The sequence below is a fragment of the Aphis gossypii genome, chromosome 2 (assembly GCF_020184175.1).
Source record: "Aphis gossypii isolate Hap1 chromosome 2, ASM2018417v2, whole genome shotgun sequence".
In the NCBI taxonomy this organism is placed as follows: Eukaryota; Metazoa; Arthropoda; class Insecta; order Hemiptera; family Aphididae; genus Aphis; species Aphis gossypii.
In genome coordinates this window covers 46,607,840-46,627,543 of record NC_065531.1, presented here as the reverse complement: position 1 = coordinate 46,627,543, position 19,704 = coordinate 46,607,840, and the positions used below count along the sequence as shown (strand labels likewise).

General features: G+C 24.2%; 2 protein-coding genes and 1 pseudogene across 2 annotated transcripts; 2 read left to right on the top strand and 1 right to left on the bottom strand.

Moving 5' to 3' along the window:
- Positions 1 to 21: 21 nt before the first annotated feature.
- LOC114124272 (transcription factor A, mitochondrial) lies at positions 22 to 3,305 on the top strand. The gene is made up of 4 exons (XM_027987466.2): positions 22 to 353; positions 431 to 597; positions 2,547 to 2,752; positions 2,816 to 3,305. Exons 1-4 carry the CDS (start codon positions 286 to 288, stop codon positions 3,104 to 3,106), a joined length of 732 nt encoding a protein of 243 aa, XP_027843267.1. The 5' UTR covers positions 22 to 285; the 3' UTR covers positions 3,107 to 3,305.
- Positions 3,306 to 11,831: 8,526 nt separating this feature from the next.
- LOC114124273 (troponin C-like) lies at positions 11,832 to 14,676 on the top strand (annotated as a pseudogene).
- On the bottom strand, positions 14,662 to 19,629 carry LOC114124270 (proteasomal ubiquitin receptor ADRM1 homolog). The gene is made up of 8 exons (XM_027987463.2): positions 19,210 to 19,629; positions 17,771 to 17,887; positions 17,598 to 17,700; positions 16,839 to 16,947; positions 16,623 to 16,780; positions 16,459 to 16,557; positions 16,199 to 16,377; positions 14,662 to 15,008 (listed from the first exon to the last, which is right to left on the bottom strand). The coding sequence occupies exons 1-8, from the start codon at positions 19,411 to 19,413 to the stop codon at positions 14,784 to 14,786; spliced, it is 1,194 nt and encodes a 397-aa protein (XP_027843264.1). The 5' UTR covers positions 19,414 to 19,629; the 3' UTR covers positions 14,662 to 14,783.
- Between the last annotated feature and the right edge of the window lie 75 nt (positions 19,630 to 19,704).

Below are 19,704 nucleotides of genomic sequence, written 5' to 3'. Positions count from 1 at the left end.
ATACATTTTTATTACCGTGCGTTCGTGCGACGTACCGTATAGTGATCTCGGTTATAGTTTCGTGCTTGTCAATTGTACTCGGTATCGTTATTCGTTAATTCGTCTCTTCACGACTTCACCTAACGTAACAACAATATTATGGCACAGAGTTGATGAGATATTATGATATTGTATTCTGTGGTTATGATTCTTCAATAATTACTATACACTACATAATAATTAAAATTTTCAAAATTCAATAACTCCATGATATAAATTTTAAAAACTAATATAATTTCACTTAAAATGGGATTCAAACAGTTTCTCACAAATAATTGGCGATTAGTCAATTCAAATAATTTGTTTATCAACAGGTTAAAATACTTAAAAGTTTAACTTAATTCTATTATATTCTTTAATATTTTTGATAAAATATAATTTTTTTTCTCAGATGTGCAAATTCTGTTTTGGAATCTCATAACATAGGATATGCTCAAAAATCAGTGGTAAATAAGTTACAATTACCTTTGAAACCAAAGAAACCTAGTCCTCCATTCTTTCAATATCTCAAAGAAAGAAGACAAGAAGTAATTGAAAAACATAATTTAAATTTTAAAGGTAAATATTTCTATTTATTTTATTTTACTTATTCATTGCTATTTTACACCTTTTTAAATATTGAATGATAACTAATATTTAGACCTGAGAGTTGTATGCTACTTAATTTGTGATTAATATAATGTCACTACAGTATACACTACGCAATGTAGTTAAATAATTTATAAGTTGATCTATGATTTATATGCAATTAAAAATTGTAAGGTATGGAAAAATATATAATTTACTCAAATTTATTATACCAAAAAAATTACATAGTCTTTTAAGTTTTCAACATTAAATTATCTTCTATTAGACTTTATAATATTCTTATACTTACTAAAACTCCATCTGACATCATATTATGTAAAAACGTCTACTAATGATTTATATAATAAAACATGCATTTTTCGTATTTTTATAGTTGAAATAATTACAAAAATGTGCAAAAAAAGCATACTGTTGTATATAAATCTTAGCTCTACTTAAGTTTATGATTAGGGTAGTTATATTGTTATTTATCACTATTTAAAACCTTTATATTGTATTACAAAATATTATATTAAAGGTACGTTTTCCTTGCAGCGTTTGGTCGCGGCGCCTGGATGCTCTACACTGGTCCGTGACCAGTGCTGTCACCAGACGCCGAGTCACTTTCAAAATACATAGGTTTATAGTACAGCGTTCGGCGCCGCGTCCGGACGCTGCAAGGAAAACGTACCTTAAAGGTTTTTATTTATTATCATAAATAGCTTAACAGCCATTAACTTTTTTTAAAAAATGTTGTTTGTAAATCCTTTACTAATCATATCCTGTTCAGTAATTAGATAATAGTACTAACTACCAATTTTAAATGTGAAATTTTATAGTTTTTTTTTTTTATTTTCAAAAAATATAATATGTTACAAACTTCCATCTGAAAATACAAGACAATTTGATGTGTCTTTAAAAATAATGAATAACTCAATAAGTGATTTAGTCAAGAATTTTTTTTTAAATAAATAGTAGCACTTCATACTTTAAAAAGTGTACTAGAAGTAGAAAATTATGCATACTTAGCATATTAAGAAAAATAATATTACTGTCCTGGTCATAGATAATTTATATTTGTAAAGTTAACCTTAAAATATATAAAGTACAAGGAATAATTAGTAGATATAATTATATAAATAATACAAAACAAACTTTTGTGGTTCATAGAGATTTGTATTCATGGGCGCCATAGATACATTTTTAGAGAAGGGGGGGGTCAAAATAAGAAAAATTTTAAAAATAAAATAATGATTTTATGTTATTTTCACTTATAAATGTCAATATGTCATATTTATTGAACTACAAGTTTATAATATTTTTTGCCCAGGAGGGGGCAAGTGCTCTTCCCAACAATGGACACCTGTGTTTGTATTATATAGTAATCTCTAAAACTATTCATCTAAGAGGCTGAGATCTGTGTTAATTAGATGCATTTCCATTTGTATTTAGTTATTACATAAGTAATTAGTTTTCTAAGTACTAATTCCAAATGTTTGTATATTTTGGGACTCTATCCTTAATACACGAATGTGATCTTATTAAGTAAATGAGTACCATCAATCTTATTTAGAAATAGTTGACAAAAATACCATTTGGTATTATTAGCTATGAACATGTTAAGTTAACAGATTATAATCCATCACCGAGGTAGAATTGAAACCAAGACAATAAGAGATTTTCCATACTCAACTTATCCATAATAAAGATTAATGTATTTTATTATTGTGGTTTTGTGTAAAATACATTTTAAGATTATAGTTTTTATTTTTAATTGATAAGTAGTATAGCCCAAATACAATGTAGATACTTAAGCAAACTATCTTCTTATTTCATCTTCAAGATATTTGATACAATATAAATTGTTTTAATAATATTAATCTAAAAAAATAATCATTATTTAAGATTTTTTGTTGATTTATTCAATTTTTTTATTATAGATGCAATCCGTTATCTAAGTGAATCATGGAAAGATTTTGATGAAGATACTAAGAAAAAAATGACTGACATTTATAACAAAGAACTTGAACAATACAAAGATAATATGAAAGTTTTTAATCAAAACTTAACTGTTGACCAAAAAAATGAGTTGTTTCGAGTAAAATATGAGCAAATAGAACAAAGAACAAAACGCAAACTCAAAAAAGTATGTTAAAAAAAAGATGAATTCACTATAGAATTATCACATAATATTAAAAATTTATTTCAGGAATTAAAAGAATTAGGTAAACCTCGCAAACCTCTTACTGCTTATTTAAAATATGTAACCGAAGAAATAAAAAACCATGGAAATGAGCCAGTTCAAACTTATATGGTAACAGTTGCTAATAAATGGAAAGAAATGGATGAAAATCAAAAATCAAAATATATTGAATCAGCAGCTATAGATAATGAGAATTATAAAAATGCACTTCTTAAGTGGGAAAATGATATGATCAAAGTAGGACGATTGGATTTAGTTAGAGCTCGTGCACTATCTAAAGATGATACAGATAATTAAAAATTTAAACTATTTATATTGTTTAATTTTTTTTTTTATTCAACTTCATCAATTTATTTGTATGTTATTAGTGGCTATTAGTTAACTTTTTTTTTCTAATTTCAAAAATACTAATTTATTATTTTCTTATGTAAAAGAGTGATGTACTGATGATTTTTTTTTTTTTACTTATAAATTAAAAATATTTTGATTACTTATATTTGAATGATTATTTTTATATGTGTATTATAAAGGAATAAATAGTAATTCATTCATAATTTTGGAAAACTTGGTATTATATTTAATGATATTGAGGGCTTAATAATATACATCACAAGTTTTCCCTTATTTATAGGTAAAATCATAACTATATTGTGACAAATAACTTCAAAATGTATTTAAATTATATCTGGAACGTAAGTTGAATAAAGTAATTTTAGATGTACGGTATGAAAAGTAGAACAAGTAGAATAACCAATCACAAATGTAGTTTATGATAAATATATATCATTAGTTCACATAGATATTAAATTATTAATTTTCTCCCTTTTAATCAAAACTTGAACACAAAAATATTAGAATTAGAGTTTTGGTTAATTTAATAAATTTGTTCATGTTTTAATATTAAATAATATATATTTTGCAACTATTAATACAATTTTTAATAGTGATTAATAGTTATCATTGGTATTTGGTTTATATTTATATATTATCCTGATCGATTTGATCCAACATTATTAAACTAAGCTAATACCCAATGTGTTAGAGGATATTAGATATACTAAAAAACTACTAGACAGAGTAATTTACTAAATATGCACATCTCAATGTTTTCCTTCAATTATTCATTTATTTATTAAATTTTTAAGGACACTTAAAGGCCATATTATTTTCAATTACTGTGTTTCATCATTCTATTTAATGATAACTTATCTTAAGTAGCAATAGAAATTTAATTTTTTCAAATACTACATTTATCTATTGACTATTACTATGAATTCTTAAATATTTTTATTTAAATTTTTTTATAAATACCTACCAACCTTTATTTAATATTCAAATGTTCTGCTTTTAAGTAGTTGATAAATTATATAATATGGAGAATGATAATTCGGGGAAATGAGGAAAAAGCCATCCTATGATTAAAAAAGTAACTATTAATAACAGAATTAAATATTAAATCTATTTTATAATTTATAAAAAACCATTTCTTGAAATACCACACTTATAGTCTTTATTATCTACTATCTAAATATCTAATATTATTTAGATTTTAATAATTAGAAAATAATTAGAAAACTAGATATCTATCTATGTCATCCGCGCTTAAATTTTTATTTTGAATTAAACAAATTAACATTTTCAATAAAATCTTCTGCTTAAGCTTAACAATTTACTGTAAAAAAGGGTAGATTTTATTTGAAAACTTAATATCTTTGTAGTGTCTCACATATTCATGACACTCTATAGATTGTTTTTAATAATTTTAAATTTGATTACATGGTTAATGTTAAAGTACCTACACAAAAAAAAAAAAATCAAATTTTAAATAAATTCATTAATAAAAAAAAGTGGTGAAGTGAGTATTGCTCTGCTAGTAGGTCACTATAAAGGATGACGTATTAAATTAGAATCCAAGAATCCAATGATAATTGATAGGTGTAATTATATACAAAAAACGATTACGAACGAAGATGATTTGGCAGTCTAGGATAAATATAATATATTTTAATTTGGGCGGTGAAAAAGGTAGTTAATTTTTTAATTACCTGAATACCGATAAAATACCCCAAAATTAAATCTTGTACAGAAAATACCAATTTATCATATATCACACATATTGGTCATGTTTGTAGAGGAGGGATATAAATGTTTTTACATTTTATCTATAACCCCCTCCCCCCCAAAAAATTGTATTTATCATAATAAGCAACTCCTTTCAGTGCAATAAATTTATTTACGCATGTGACACGGAATCAAATAATTACAAAATATTCAATAATACACAATAATATCAGTGAATATTGTTAATAAATATAGTTAACCAGTTTTTTTTTTTTTTAAAAAAAAAAAGGTCAATTCGTGATCCAAATCCCCTCCCATAATTACTCTATACTGTTTCAAGTTTTTAGAGCTAGTAATTTTCAGCTATATCAAAAATTGAAAAATCTAAAATTATTTGATGGTAAATTATTAATTTACGAGTCAATTTTAGATTTCGTAAAAATTTGAACTTACCTAAGATAAAAAAAAATTAATTGGCTAACGTTCAACTTCTTCTAGTTATTGTAAGCCAAACTTATGGAAAATCTTATACTCAATTTTCAATTCTTAGCTAGGTACCTACTAACATAATTTTTTTTATAAATTTTAATTACAAAATAGTTGATAATGTTTTTGCAATGTTGTAGATTTCATCCAAATTCTAACTTCCAATAAAAAAAAAAAATGTTGTGTCTATGTATTTAAATATAAGAGTAACTTATGTAGGATCTTGTTTTAAATGTTCAAGAAATGTTATCAAGTGAATGATTTTTTATACACATTTTATAGAAAAAAAAATGTAATCGTACAATAAAAATGATACAATAATTAATTTATAGACATTTGATGATACGTGAAAACATCTTGTATCAGTTGAATCTTGCTATTATTTTTTTTTAGAAATACAATAAAATATCAACAATTGACTACTGTAATGAATTAGGTACCTAGACTAAATAAGTAACATTATATTTATTGATAAATTTAGCCATTATAGGATTAGGATTGGATATATTACTGATTTGTATGTTTAAGACTAGATAACTACTAACTATGGAGTGATGAACAACAAACAGATTTAAAAAACAATATATGAAATATGGAAACAATCCAAGTAGTCGACCAACAAACATATTTGTTTAATAGGTGTGGTAACCAGGAGAATTTAAAAATATTTTTCAACGATTTATAAAATAGATGTTAGATTTATGAAGCACGAGCGCCAGACGTGTTGCATGAGATCACACATTTTAACTTTTAAGAACTGAGCCAAATTGTCATCGATAATACTTCTTGATACCTACTATACAATAAATAAAAAAAAGAAACGAATCAATCATCGTTTCATAAGCATTATAATTAATTATTAAAACTTTGGCACTCCACATACTTATTTTTTTTTTTTTTTTTTTTTAATTATGAGTTAAATATCTCTATAAAATATGTTAAAGATTCAGCTAGGTATATTAAATAAAAAAAAAAGCTTTTTGTACTATATGGATTATAATTAGGTAAATATTATAGTAGATATAAAATGACTAACATTACTTTATGAAATTATAATATTACGTGTTAGGTACTATTTTTTTTCATAGATAATCTCTAAGAATAATTAAATTATCTTTACAGCTATTGAACTATACCTACCTAAATATCAACCATTGTCCATAATAATATATAGCTAGGTGTCTACCTATACTATACGATACGATATGATATATAATATTTACTTACATATTATATTATACCTATTGGCTACTGCAGTACTAATACTACTAAAAATACATAAATAAACTTGTTATATTTACAACATTTTCTAGTTATATATAGGTATTTATATTCGACCTCAAAAATTATGTTTTGTTTAATTTTACAGCAAAACTTATTTAAAAATATTGGAATGATCTCAAAGAAAATGTAGGTAATATGGCCTATAGGTATACCCTAAATTTAAATAGCAGAACGACAAGAATATCTTTTACCACAATTCTAATTTCACAAAAATCTAACCCTTATATCCATTAAATATGAATAGGTATATATTATGATAACTAAGCGACATTAAAACATTTAAAAGTTCTATAGACGATATTGTTTTGTATAATCTTATTAGTTATTACTTATTACCATAGAAATGAAGAAAACTAAAATTGGAGGGGTGAGTAAGTGAATGTTGCTTTTATAATGGTCGATGTTATTCATAGACATATAATATATATTATATGATGTTATTACCATTCTATTGTCTGTTATCACTATATTTATTATTATAAAAAACAAATTTATTAGGTACCTACTTATACTAGTTACTCTTACTTTATTTTTATTTCTCATAAACTTACCTATAATGCATATTTTTCTTTTATACCTATCTTCATTATTTTTTTACTACCAGTTAAATATAATTTGAGTATAACCATCGTTTATCACAAAATATTAATTAAAATTCTATTCGTTATATTCAAACGAATTAATTATTACTTTTTAAATGATTGAAATTTGAAATGATGACTTTTGAATTTCTAAATTTTACAAACAATAACTAGGTTTGTATTTAATAATTTGTTAATTAATGTTTATGTGTATAATAAATACTGTGAAAATTTATAATTGTATAAATATGTATAGGGAATATGGATAAATATAAAGAAAAAACCTAGGAAGGTGATCTGATGTGTTATAAAAATAAAAGGTTTTGTAAATTGTAATATAAATTACCAAAGTAGTAAAGTACCCAGCTAATTAATAGGGCTCATATTTTAAAGCATAATAAGTGACTAAAATAGCACACGATTGTTATAAAAAAAAGGAAAATAAGAGTATATTTATTTTTTAAAAAAAGCATGACTAAAAATTAACATGAACTAGTTATAAAAATTAATAAATTTTTTTTAAAAAATAGAATACATAGAAAATTATAAATAGTTATAGGTATAATATTTACCGATATACATACCATATAAATTATATGCAGGTAATTGCAAAAAGTTTAATTTCCTACGGTCATTATAAATATTTTTTAAATTAGATAACAAAACAACTAAAACCATTAAAGGAAAGTTATTTTTCGTTTAAATATATAAATCGTTTAATTTTAATTTTCAAGTCTATTCAATAAAATGTGTACCTAGGATATATTTTACCTATAATATAGTTAGTATATGTATTATTTATTATCGATATATATACGAAAAACTTATCAGAAACTTTAGGTGTATTAAATGATCAGCTTTAGCTATAAAAGTTAAAAATTTGATGGATTTTTGACGACAAAATGTTTTTTTAACATTTTTATAATTCTACGAATTTTGTCAGAATTTGAACTTTATAACACATAAAAAATATATTTTCTGTTTTTTAATATTTCTAAATTTATGTACGAACAATTGACAAGGGAAGAATTTTGAATTAAGTTTCTTTTAGATTCTGAACGGAGTGATGAATGTATTGATTCTACAATAATGTACCTATGTTTTTTTTTGTTTTTGTGTCTGTGTACAGAATAACTAGTCAAAATAATGCTTCAATCAAAACTTTGGGAGTGGTTTCCGATGACAAAGTGAATATCTTTGGTGCATTATAGAGATCAAAAGTAAATATTTTCCAACAGTTTTAAAAAAAATCGAGAAAAACAAAAATAAAGTGACGGAAAAAATGGGAATTTTTATGCAAAACCAGTTTTTGACCAAATCAATTTTTTTATATGGTTGTAACTCAAAAACTAATCACTGTAAATACTTAAAATTTTCACCACATGTTTATATTATCGTTATTTATATATGGCTAAATTTTCAAAATATTTTGATTTTTTTAGCTATTTATAAACAATATCATGTTGGCACACTTATGAATATTGGATATACATCAATAAAAACTCAAAAGAAATAATAGGTATATTATTTTTAAATTTATTGTAAAATATTATAAATTATAATTGATATTGTTTTAGGGTTTACTTCAAATAATTAAACAAAAATAACTTAATATATAATTTACTAGTTATCTTTTAATTTGTATTATGGTGTTTATACTCAGTGCTATAGGTATAGTAGAATAATCGTGCATGCATTCTCTGATGACCTATAAACCTCAAATTTATAAGTATTAAGTATCGGATTATATCATTTACATTAAAAAAAAATATATAATTATGAGATGATGAGAGTCTATAGTTAAACTTTTTAAAGAAAATGTATAAAAAATGGTGGTTAAGAATGTAACACTGTACAGTAGGTATCGAGTATTCGAGTGAATGTTGCCACATTGGAGTAAGTCACTATAGAGTTTTACTTATTGTAGTTAAAAATAAATCAAAAATCGTTAATCACAATTTTTTTATAAGCGTTTATAGTTCAAATTTTTACAAAATATGTCAAATTCACGAAAACTAGCAAGTAATTTTGTAGTTGAAAAATCATAAAATGTTTTGGATTTATAACTAAGGATTAAAAATACAACACTAAGTTTCCCATAAGTTGTCCTTCATATAGCTATAGAGAAAACTCGATGCATCATTATAGGAAACATTTTAAGTGCGTTCGAATTTTAAATTTTTACTAAATAGCGTACCTAACGACAACGATTCATCCTCAAACTATTTTAAATATTTGTTATTATTCAAAAAATATAAGTCGTAGATACTTGAAAATTTCACCAGTTATTAAGATTGGCATTTTCTAAACATGATTTGATTTTCAAAATATTTTGACTTTTTTGAGCTATTTATAGACAACTGAAATTTTCAATTTTTCCGAAAATTTTTTTTTGATGTGTCGATTAAATTTTTTCGGCTGAGTCAAAACACTTGAAAATTTAATACAAAGTTTGTCATAAGTTATTCTTATAGTGATTAAAAAGTTATAAGAATACATAGTCACAATTTTTCTTTATTAGCATTTGAAGTTCAAATATTGACAAAAATTCGTCAAAATCCTGAATATTTGCAAATTATTTTGTAGGTATAATTCATAAAAATGTTTGTATAAGTAGTAAGGAGTTGAAAATTGAATATAAGATTTTTCATAAGTTTAGCTTACAATAATTATAAAAGAACTTAAATTTTGGTGTATTCAGACTATTAAAACATAAACCACCTTTTTCACTAACCACAGGAAATTATATCCTAGACTGACAAATCATCTTCGTTCAGAATCGTTTTTCGTGTACAATGATACCTATCATTGGATTCAAATTTAACACTCCTATAATATATAATAGTGACCCACACGGCACCTAAAATACAGCAGAGTGGTACCCACTTACCCGCTTTTTTTTCGATTTAAAAACATCATACCACATGCGCGGATCCAAAGGGGGCAAGGAGCCATGCCCCCTCCCGTAGACTCTGTATGATATATACACTGTATGCGTATATCTGCATCGTTTTGCCGATAGCGTTTTGTAAATATATTTTGGTTCCGTGACTGTCATACCAATAGGATCAACATAGGTAAATTTAAAATTTAAAAAATATATAAGTACCTCAACGTCCTCAACAGAGAATTTACCACATTTTAAAAACTATATACCTAATGACTTGATAAAAATAACATATTGAATATTTCAAATACTTACGATTATTCATTTTCAAATTACAACGCATGAAAAACAAATAGATTAAATCAGAAATTGGTGTTATGTAAATATTCACGTAATTTTTTCCTTGATTATTTTGTAAAGTACTTAAGTAGGTACTGAATAGCATACTTCCAAAGTGCTAAATAAAAATCATAGGTTCCTAATTTGTTACCGGAAACTATCATCAATATTAAAGATTTAAACATATTTTGTAACATCTATAAAATATTCTTGATCCCTTAAAAATCTAAAAATAAATGCTATTTTATAATTGCATTACGTTAAACCAGATTTCCATTGCTGTGCTAAAAGTTTAAAATAAAACCATTTTTCTGGTTTGTAAGTCAATTTCTCGTATAAAAATAATTTTCTAACTTTAGGGTACCTTTTATGGTTTTGATTATAATTCACGTCCAAACTCTTTATAATAATTGTATATCTGTAGTTAAGTACCTAAATAGGTACCTATACTTTCATAGCACATTATATGTATATGTTACGCGGGTAATGTTAAGGTTAACATTTGAATAATGTCGACATTATCCGGCTAATTTTGATATTAGCCATCTGCTTTAAATAATGTGTAATTTTTCGTTTATAAACATGAAATATCAACATGATCCAAATGTTAACATTACCCGTAACATATATATAATATATATATATGGTATAGCATATGCCATATAGATTACTATGCAAGTTAAATTCATAGAAATTTAAATAAGTAATTTTATTTATAAAATTCATGTAATAAAGTATTTTATTTAATAGTTATTCTATAAATACGTTTACATTTACCTATTTATTCGTATTTACTGTTTTATGATCAATTTCTTGATAAGTTGACATCAACACACATAATTTATAGCATACAGCAAAACTAAATAATGAAGCTTATTTATATTGTAGTACAAAAATATTTTTAGTAGTGGGCGTATTAGGATAGTGTTTAGTTATGGCTCATTAGCTATTTTCATGATTTGCACGATATGGTTCATTTCCATGATACCTGCGTATGACAACATATTTTGCAAATGCATCTATATAGGTAGTGTCCTATTATTATATTAGCTCGTCATGTGTGAACTCACGAGTAAACTGAAATTAAAATATATATGAACTATGTATAATATGTGTCTATTTTTTTTCAAATATATTAAAAACTAACTGAACGGAAAATTAATTTTGAATTTTAAACTAGTCGTTTTTAATAATGGAATTTTATGACTTATGAATGTATTAAATAAAATTAATTTAATGTTAAATGAAAAAATGTCTGTCATTACTCGCTTGAAATGATCAGTTTCTAAGAGAATTGTTTGTGATGTGTAAATTAGCGTTAAGTAATTTCTTCACTAGTATGGCAAGGTGTTATATCATAAATTTCATATTCGTAGAGGTGTAAGAATAGGCCAGCGGAATGCCTATCTATTTTTACCATATTTCTTTCATGGGTCTTCTAAGCTTTCCCCACCAATTAGAACACAGGCAAAAACAGTTATTTACCAAGGGATTCGGACTACAAACTTCACCAGCATCACTATATACCTACTAACGCAACAGACAGACACTAAAATGGTAAGTATGATACTATATAAAACAAGTATCTAAAACAAATTATAATAAAAGTAAACTTATTGAAAACATTTCTGTTGCAGGACGAAGATGACCAAAAAGTAGCCAGTAAGTATACAGTTACATAATTAATTGTTTGAATTTAACGAGCATTAGGTAGTAATCTGCCTATACTTATATAAGAAACATAGAACTTATACCTATATTGTAAATTATTCTATATATTGGCATATTGCATTTATTGGAAAAATACGTCTTGTTAGTTTTAACTTTACATTTATAATTAAAATAAAAATGTTTAAAATACTTTAAATAATGCATAAATTAATTTACGTAACAACATCAGATGACAAAATATGCTCAACTTTCATTAGTTTTGCGATGATGAATTATTATTTATATTAAAAAAAATATATTTAATACGTTAAAAATATTTCCAATTAAATTATTAAATTTACGCATTACAAATTTAAATTGACATGATTTATACATGTATTAATGTATTATTTTAGAATTTTGAGTATTGCGTAGGTATTTAAAATATATGCTTTTTATTTTTACTGTGTTTTACTTCATTTCATTATGAAAATTATATACGTTTAATTAAACCGCAAATTGCAATAATATACAGGGTATATTATTTTTACATTTTTTAAAGTATAATTTACTTTATAACCATTATATATTTTTTATTAAAGTTTAAATACTCAAACATATTTTGTAGTTTCTAAACAAAATATCAGAAAGAATTTCTGATATTTTTAATTTACTTTTTTTTTTTAACAATTATCAAATTTAATAATAGTTAAAAAGTTCGAGTACATTAACATTTAACATTTTTTTTATATTCTATTATTTTATATTTATGTCATAAACTATTTCTAAAACTTATTTAATTGTAAATTTTTACACCAAAATATAGTTAATGGGGTAATCTGTAATATTAAGTTATTTCACTTTACTTTCATATTACTAAAACTTAATAAAAATATTATTGTTAATAGAATACAATTTCAAAAATATTGTAATCCCTCACAAAATTTTAAAAACATACTTTACCAAGAAAATAATGACTTAGCTGGGGATGTTTACTCCATATTGGGATATTGACATACTTAACATTCTTCAAAATAATTTATAATTGTTAATAAATCATTATTGTGTAGTTTAGAACGCTACTAATATAAAAAGTATTTTAATCCATCACATTTATAATCATCCTAATTGCTAAATAACATGACTGGAGAATTTAAAACATAAATTGTTATTTTTTGACGGTTTTTAATAAACAGGTCCGAGTAAATATTAACAATATTTCCATAAGTATGATAATTGCATAATATAATTAATAATTATATCTCTATTAAATTAAAAATATAAATATTTTTATTTATTTCAATTATTTATTTAAATGATGAGATGGAGTGAAGGTAGATAAAATAATTTATAACTTTCATAATGTAGATAGTTACTAATTAGTCATGTTAAATTATGTAATTTAGTACAAAATACTGACCAACCATTGAAATTAATTTTAAATTATTTATTTGTTTATCTTACTAACAGATATTATTAATAAATCACAAATTAAATTACATAATATTTTGGAAGTTAACCCTAATTAAATACTGAAAACCTCTTGTTTTTTTAGCATGTATCTAATATGTAATAGATGAAACATGATAAAAAATATTGTTTATAGCTTTAACCTAAACAAGCCACTATTATATAAATTAAAAATTCAGATTGTACCATACACAGGTTTTACTGTACCTAAATAATTATATGGACATACTTTTAATATAAAATGATAAATTCTAAATGCAACATATTATTTATTTTATTTTAATTATAAATAATGAAATAATTCATCAAATTTAAAATTAACTAAATAAAAAATGTAATTATTTTCAATGTATAAAAATGGTTGAGCTCACATTTACAAACACAAATGCATTTTTGACTTGGGCACTTGTATTTTTTAGGCTTTCAATCCACAACTAGTTAATAATTGTATTTGTTTTTCAGTTATGCGAAAGGCATTTCAAATGTTCGACACTGCTAAATCTGGGTTTATTGACACATTAAAAATTAGTACCATACTAAATACCATGGGTCAATTGTTTGATGATTCAGAATTAAATGAACTTATAGAAGAAGTTGATCCAGATGGTAAATTATTATTTAAAAAAGTACCATTAAGAATTTATTTGTAATAAATAATATATTTTGTTAAAGCAACGGGAAAAGTTAACTTTGATGGGTTTTGTGAAATCGCTGCACATTTTCTAGAAGAAGATGATGCTGAAGCTATGCAAGAAGAACTAAAAGAAGCCTTCAGACTTTATGATCGTGAGGGTAATGGATATATCACTACTGCTACACTAAGAGAAATATTAGCAGCATTAGATGACAAATTAGGTCCAGAAGACTTGGATGGCATCATTGCTGAGATTGATACAGATGGATCTGGCACAGTTGACTTTGATGGTATATAATATAAAAACATTAAAAACTATAGTTTTATATTTAATACTTATGATGAAATAACATTTTTTTTTTTAGAGTTTATGGAAATGATGACTGGAGAATAAAATGACAAGTTTTTATTTGAGGATTTAAAACCTTTTTTAATGGTTAAAAAATATAATAACAATAAATTATCTGGATTAATATTTATTGTTTATTTATTATAAGTATATTATAAATTTAATTGAAGAAAACTGTAATAAATGCCTAAATTCATCTTCATTAAATAAATCATAAAACATTAGTATTAATTTTACTTTGACCCAATATCATCATTATCTGGTTTTTTGCGTTTTTCTGGGTTTATTGGGCAATCATCCGACTCTTCAGCACTAATATTTGCTTGTTGAAGAGCGCGTACAAATTCTTCCATGTTTCCTTGATTAGCTGCACTTACTGCTCCTTCTCCTAAATCAAATTGTTGAACCACAGATCCCAATTGGCCAGTTTGTAAAGCATTACTAAACATACTTACAGCCTAAAAATAATATTGATATACATATAAATATATTAAAATATACATTTTTAAAAACTACATAAAATGAAATATTTTACTACTTTAAAATAAGGATACTAATGTATGAATTAAATTAATTTATTAAATTTAATAATTTATACAAATATGGGGAATTAATTATGTACACTACCAATATTTAGAAATGAATATTATATTTATTATTTAATTTATATACATTACTCAATTACATATCTATGTAAACAAAAAGTTTAAGTAGAAAGAAATAGGTTTGTCATAATCAATATGATTAACAAATATTGTTACATTATCTGGGTTTTATGTGACATCTATAGTTAACATTTGGTTTCTGATCATTACTTATTTGATTAATTGTGTTCAAAAATATCCATGTATTGTGTAGGTGCTATATAAATATTTTTAAACACATTTTTATGAAAACTATTTATACATATATAATCTGTTTTTAAATAGATAAGGTTTTGTCTTCATTATTATGCAAATAAAAAAAACCAATAAACAAATAATTGTTTTCATAAGCAAGATGATTATAACAGAATATTTTAAATGATTTTTTATGCATTATATTTTATTCATATTGCAATAATGAACAACTTATTATCATCAGCATTAAAAATTATTGTTAAAGCCACATTATTTTAAAATTAATAATACATAAAAGTTATTAAGATGAATGATTAATGGTATTTATTACAAAGATAGTTTTAGGAACTAGTTAGTAATTTAGTAATAACTTATGTTATTGTTTTAATCTAACTTCTAATTATATTCATTATATTCAGAATTATTTGAAAAACATTGAAAAAAAACATAGACAAGGTACAAATACAATTACTTAGCACTCTTTTTACTATTGTATTATACTAAAATAGAAGAAGGGAAATAAATAACTATGACATCATACAGTAGATTTTTGTTTTTTAAGTGATGAGAAATAAAAATTAGTAAGGTATATTTTTTTAGAAAATTTTAATATATTAAGCTGTTAACATCATGCAAAACAAATGTTTTTAACAACTGTTGCGTTATAAATTATCAAATACAAATTTCAATATCAAAATGCTAATATTAAATAAATATGTATGTAACTTATTCATACACAATAAGGTTGGGAGAACTTAGCTCCCCGTTTACCATTAGCAGTACATTTTAAATTATTTTGTAAAACTTACTTGTCTAAACTGTGGGGAAGTAATTGTGTCTTTCAAATTATCAGGAGTCGGTTGATTTGTTGGAGTTGAATCTGAAGCACTTTCAGGTGTTGGTAAATGTTGTGCTAATTGACTCAATGCACCTGTATTTTCAATTACACTTTGTAAATTTTCCATATCCATTGCAGCTGATAGATCCACTATATTTTAAAACAAAAAAAATTTATATTAAGATCAAAGAACATAGTCAGTTATTAAATGAAATAATTTTTTTGTATGACCTGGTGGTTTTTCAGTTGTTCCTTGAGCACCAGTCAATCCAGATAACATAGATTGAAGATCTCTCAGCTGTATACCAGTAGCCCTTTGTTCTTGATTTTCTAAGAATTATTAATTATCTTAAGAATTATATTACAGCTTATACAAAATTACATTTCTTTGTTACCTGCAGGTTCAGTGGTAACAGTATTTGTAGGAGGAGGAGAACTACTAGTGCTAGTTGTTCGATTACTGCCATTATTTGTATTTGTACTGCTGCTAGTGTTTGCAGGTTGAGCACTAGATGAATGAGTTGATGATGATGAGCGCCCTGTTTGACTAGATCTAAATAAAATATTACAATTTTAAGAATTATGATTAACAACTATTGTTTAGTAATTACCTCATTGTACCAAGCAAAGATGATAAGCCTCCAATTTGACCAACTCCCCCAAATAACTGCATTAATTGTTGTTGAGACATATTGCTTAATAAATTTTGCAAATCACCATCTATATAAATAGGTAAAATTGTAATATACATTTAAATTTGTATACTATGTCTCACAATGATCATCCCCTATTCTCTATTAACAATTTTTTTTTTAAGAAAAAATGTTGATATTGTAGAAACACAAAAACGATAATCTATACTACTTTTGGTTTAATTTAGCATTTTAGCACAAAAGGAAAAAAAAAATGTTTTTATGTACTTTTTATCAATAATAGTTTGTCAAAAGTATCAGATCTATGTAATATTTTAAATTTGAAAAACTCATTTTAATTAAGTGTATAATTATTAAAGTTTTAAGTTGTTGACAAGAGAGGCCACAGAATTATACATATATATATAATCAGAAGGTGGGTAAACACAAGACCAAATATGGTGAGACAATCTGTATAATTATTATTGTTTTGAACATTTAGATAATAATTAAGTATGGCTTTCTATTTCTCATACATACAGAGATAGGCTATTTTTTTGGATGTATATAGAATTATAAATATTTTTTTATTATTTAAAGAGCTTAGTTTAGCATTAATACATAATTAATTTTTTATTATTTATTAAGAATTTATAAATATATAACAAAATAAAAATTTATTGTTAAATTTCCATAGGAATAAACATGAGATATACTATTTAAGACTGGTAAACAAACCAGGGGTAGTGCCACCACTACGATTTGAACCAGGCGCTGGAGGATTGTTCATGACATCATTTATACGGCGACAGTTCTCATCGTCTTTGTCAGTTTTTGCTTCCTATTAAATATATAATTATACTAAATATAATAAATAAAATTTATTATTGATATTGTTAAAAATGTTTAACCTGTAGCCAAAAAAATGACTTTTTGTTTGATGACTTAAACTTCAGCACATAAACTCTTCCAGTAGTACATTGTGGAACAAACTTGAACTCACAATCATCAGGGAAAATTATTAAATCCTATAACATATTTTCAATTGAATATTTTTTCTTATTTAATCGTAAAGTTGTTTAAATAAAATAAACCAAACTAACATTTCTAGATACACAAGTACATACATACGTTTTTGTTGATACCTATATTAATTAATAATTTTAAAACTAAAATAGGCCTTTTTTCACAGAAGTAACTATTTGTAATGTTCCATGTATAATTTTTAAAAATAAACATGTTACATTTAACAGAAAATAGAATTTAAGGTAATATTTTTCCTTATAATGATATTAATTATTAACTTAATTCCAATATAAGTATATTTAATGATAAAAAAGTTACAATTGTTTTTTATTTATTGTCAATAACAATATGTTACCTAAAGCAATATGCAAATTTGATAGCTAAGAGAAATAAAAATAAAATACACACGAAAAACTAGGGGAGGGAGCCATTCACTAACAACACATTTTTTTTTTTAATTATAACTTAAGTAGGTAGATCTCTTTGTCAGTCATGTTTTAGACATTGTTGAATATTACCAAGAACGGAAAAAGAAGACAATTCTTGATGAGGGGGTTGGGATGGTTTGTTAATTTATAGTTATAATTTAAAATAAATTTTTAGAAATAATATAAAATGTATATTTAATTTTTAACATATTCTATTGTTTGATATAAAGAAGTAGAATGAATATTGAATATATTATTAAAAATAATAAGTAAATACCATCTAAGGGAATAAAGTACAAAAGAAAGATTTATATACACCATACAAAAATATAAGTTAAGTATTCTTAGTTTTAAAAGTGATAAAAATTAAATATAAGAATACAGACTTCATAAAATAAAGTTTTACACATTTTAGTAAATTGACTAATATAACCAAATTATTTTTGAATCAAAAATAAGGAAAATGGCTAAATCCACTATTCTATTAAAAAAAATATATACATCTTAATTAAAAGAATCATTTAAGGGCTGTTCTTACAATGTCAGGTTAAGTGTCGGCTAAGACTAACTGAACACATGATAAATTCTTCCAGTTAGCGTTTTCAAGCACTAACTGAACATTGTAAGAACGCCCCTAAGTTAATTTAAAATATTATTCATTTCAATTTATTTAAGATGATTAAGAAAAATAGATGAAGATATTTAAACCTAACCTAAAATAAATATTCAAAAATTAAAATAACAATATTACTATATTTAACTATATTGCCTATATTATATTAAGTAATCAGTATTCAGTATGTTTCTATACATAAATGCATAGGCAGTATTTTAAATAAAAAACGGTTATCATATTTCATGATTAATTAATTTAGGTAAAACAAGTAACAACTTACATCTTCAACAACACCCGAAGAACGATCTTTCCAGCAAAAATGAATTAAAGAGTCATCTGATTGATGAATGTATAATAATCCCTTTCTTTTGTCAGGATACACCATTTTACCTCTCATATTCATTTTTCCAGCTTTAAACTCAACAAGATTTTTCGACTGATTTCTTCCAGCCGTATTTCCAAAAAGTGCAGTTGCTCCAGACATTGTTTTAATAATTTTGAAAAAATATTTAAAACAAAACGAGCCAAAATGTTAATTTAATTATAAATATCAGAATAAAAAACTAATCAATCGACTGTCAGAAAACTTATTACACGGTGCAATAATTGCAATTACAATTGCATTAACACAGTATAATAACTAATAAGTAATATTAGTAATAACACTATATCCGTGATCGTGAGAAACAAGAACTAAGAAATTTGCTTTATCACGGTGAACGGATGAACTATATGCACAGATAAAATAAAGTTATACAGTGCAATCACGAAATAG

Bases quoted from the DNA above. Each gene is read 5' to 3' on its own strand.
- LOC114124272 (XM_027987466.2), top strand. From the start codon at position 286: ATGGGATTCAAACAGTTTCTCACAAATAATTGGCGATTAGTCAATTCA. The intron at 354-430 runs GTTAAAATACTT...TTTTTTTCTCAG, and splicing joins AATAATTTGTTTATCAACAG to ATGTGCAAATTCTGTTTTGG. The intron at 2,753-2,815 runs GTATGTTAAAAA...AATTTATTTCAG, and splicing joins CAAAACGCAAACTCAAAAAA to GAATTAAAAGAATTAGGTAA.
- LOC114124270 (XM_027987463.2), bottom strand. From the start codon at position 19,413: ATGTCTGGAGCAACTGCACTTTTTGGAAATACGGCTGGAAGAAATCAG. The intron at 17,701-17,770 runs GTTAAACATTTT...TATATTTAATAG, and splicing joins AGTCATTTTTTTGGCTACAG to GAAGCAAAAACTGACAAAGA. The intron at 16,781-16,838 runs GTAATTACTAAA...TATTTTATTTAG, and splicing joins TCTTTGCTTGGTACAATGAG to ATCTAGTCAAACAGGGCGCT.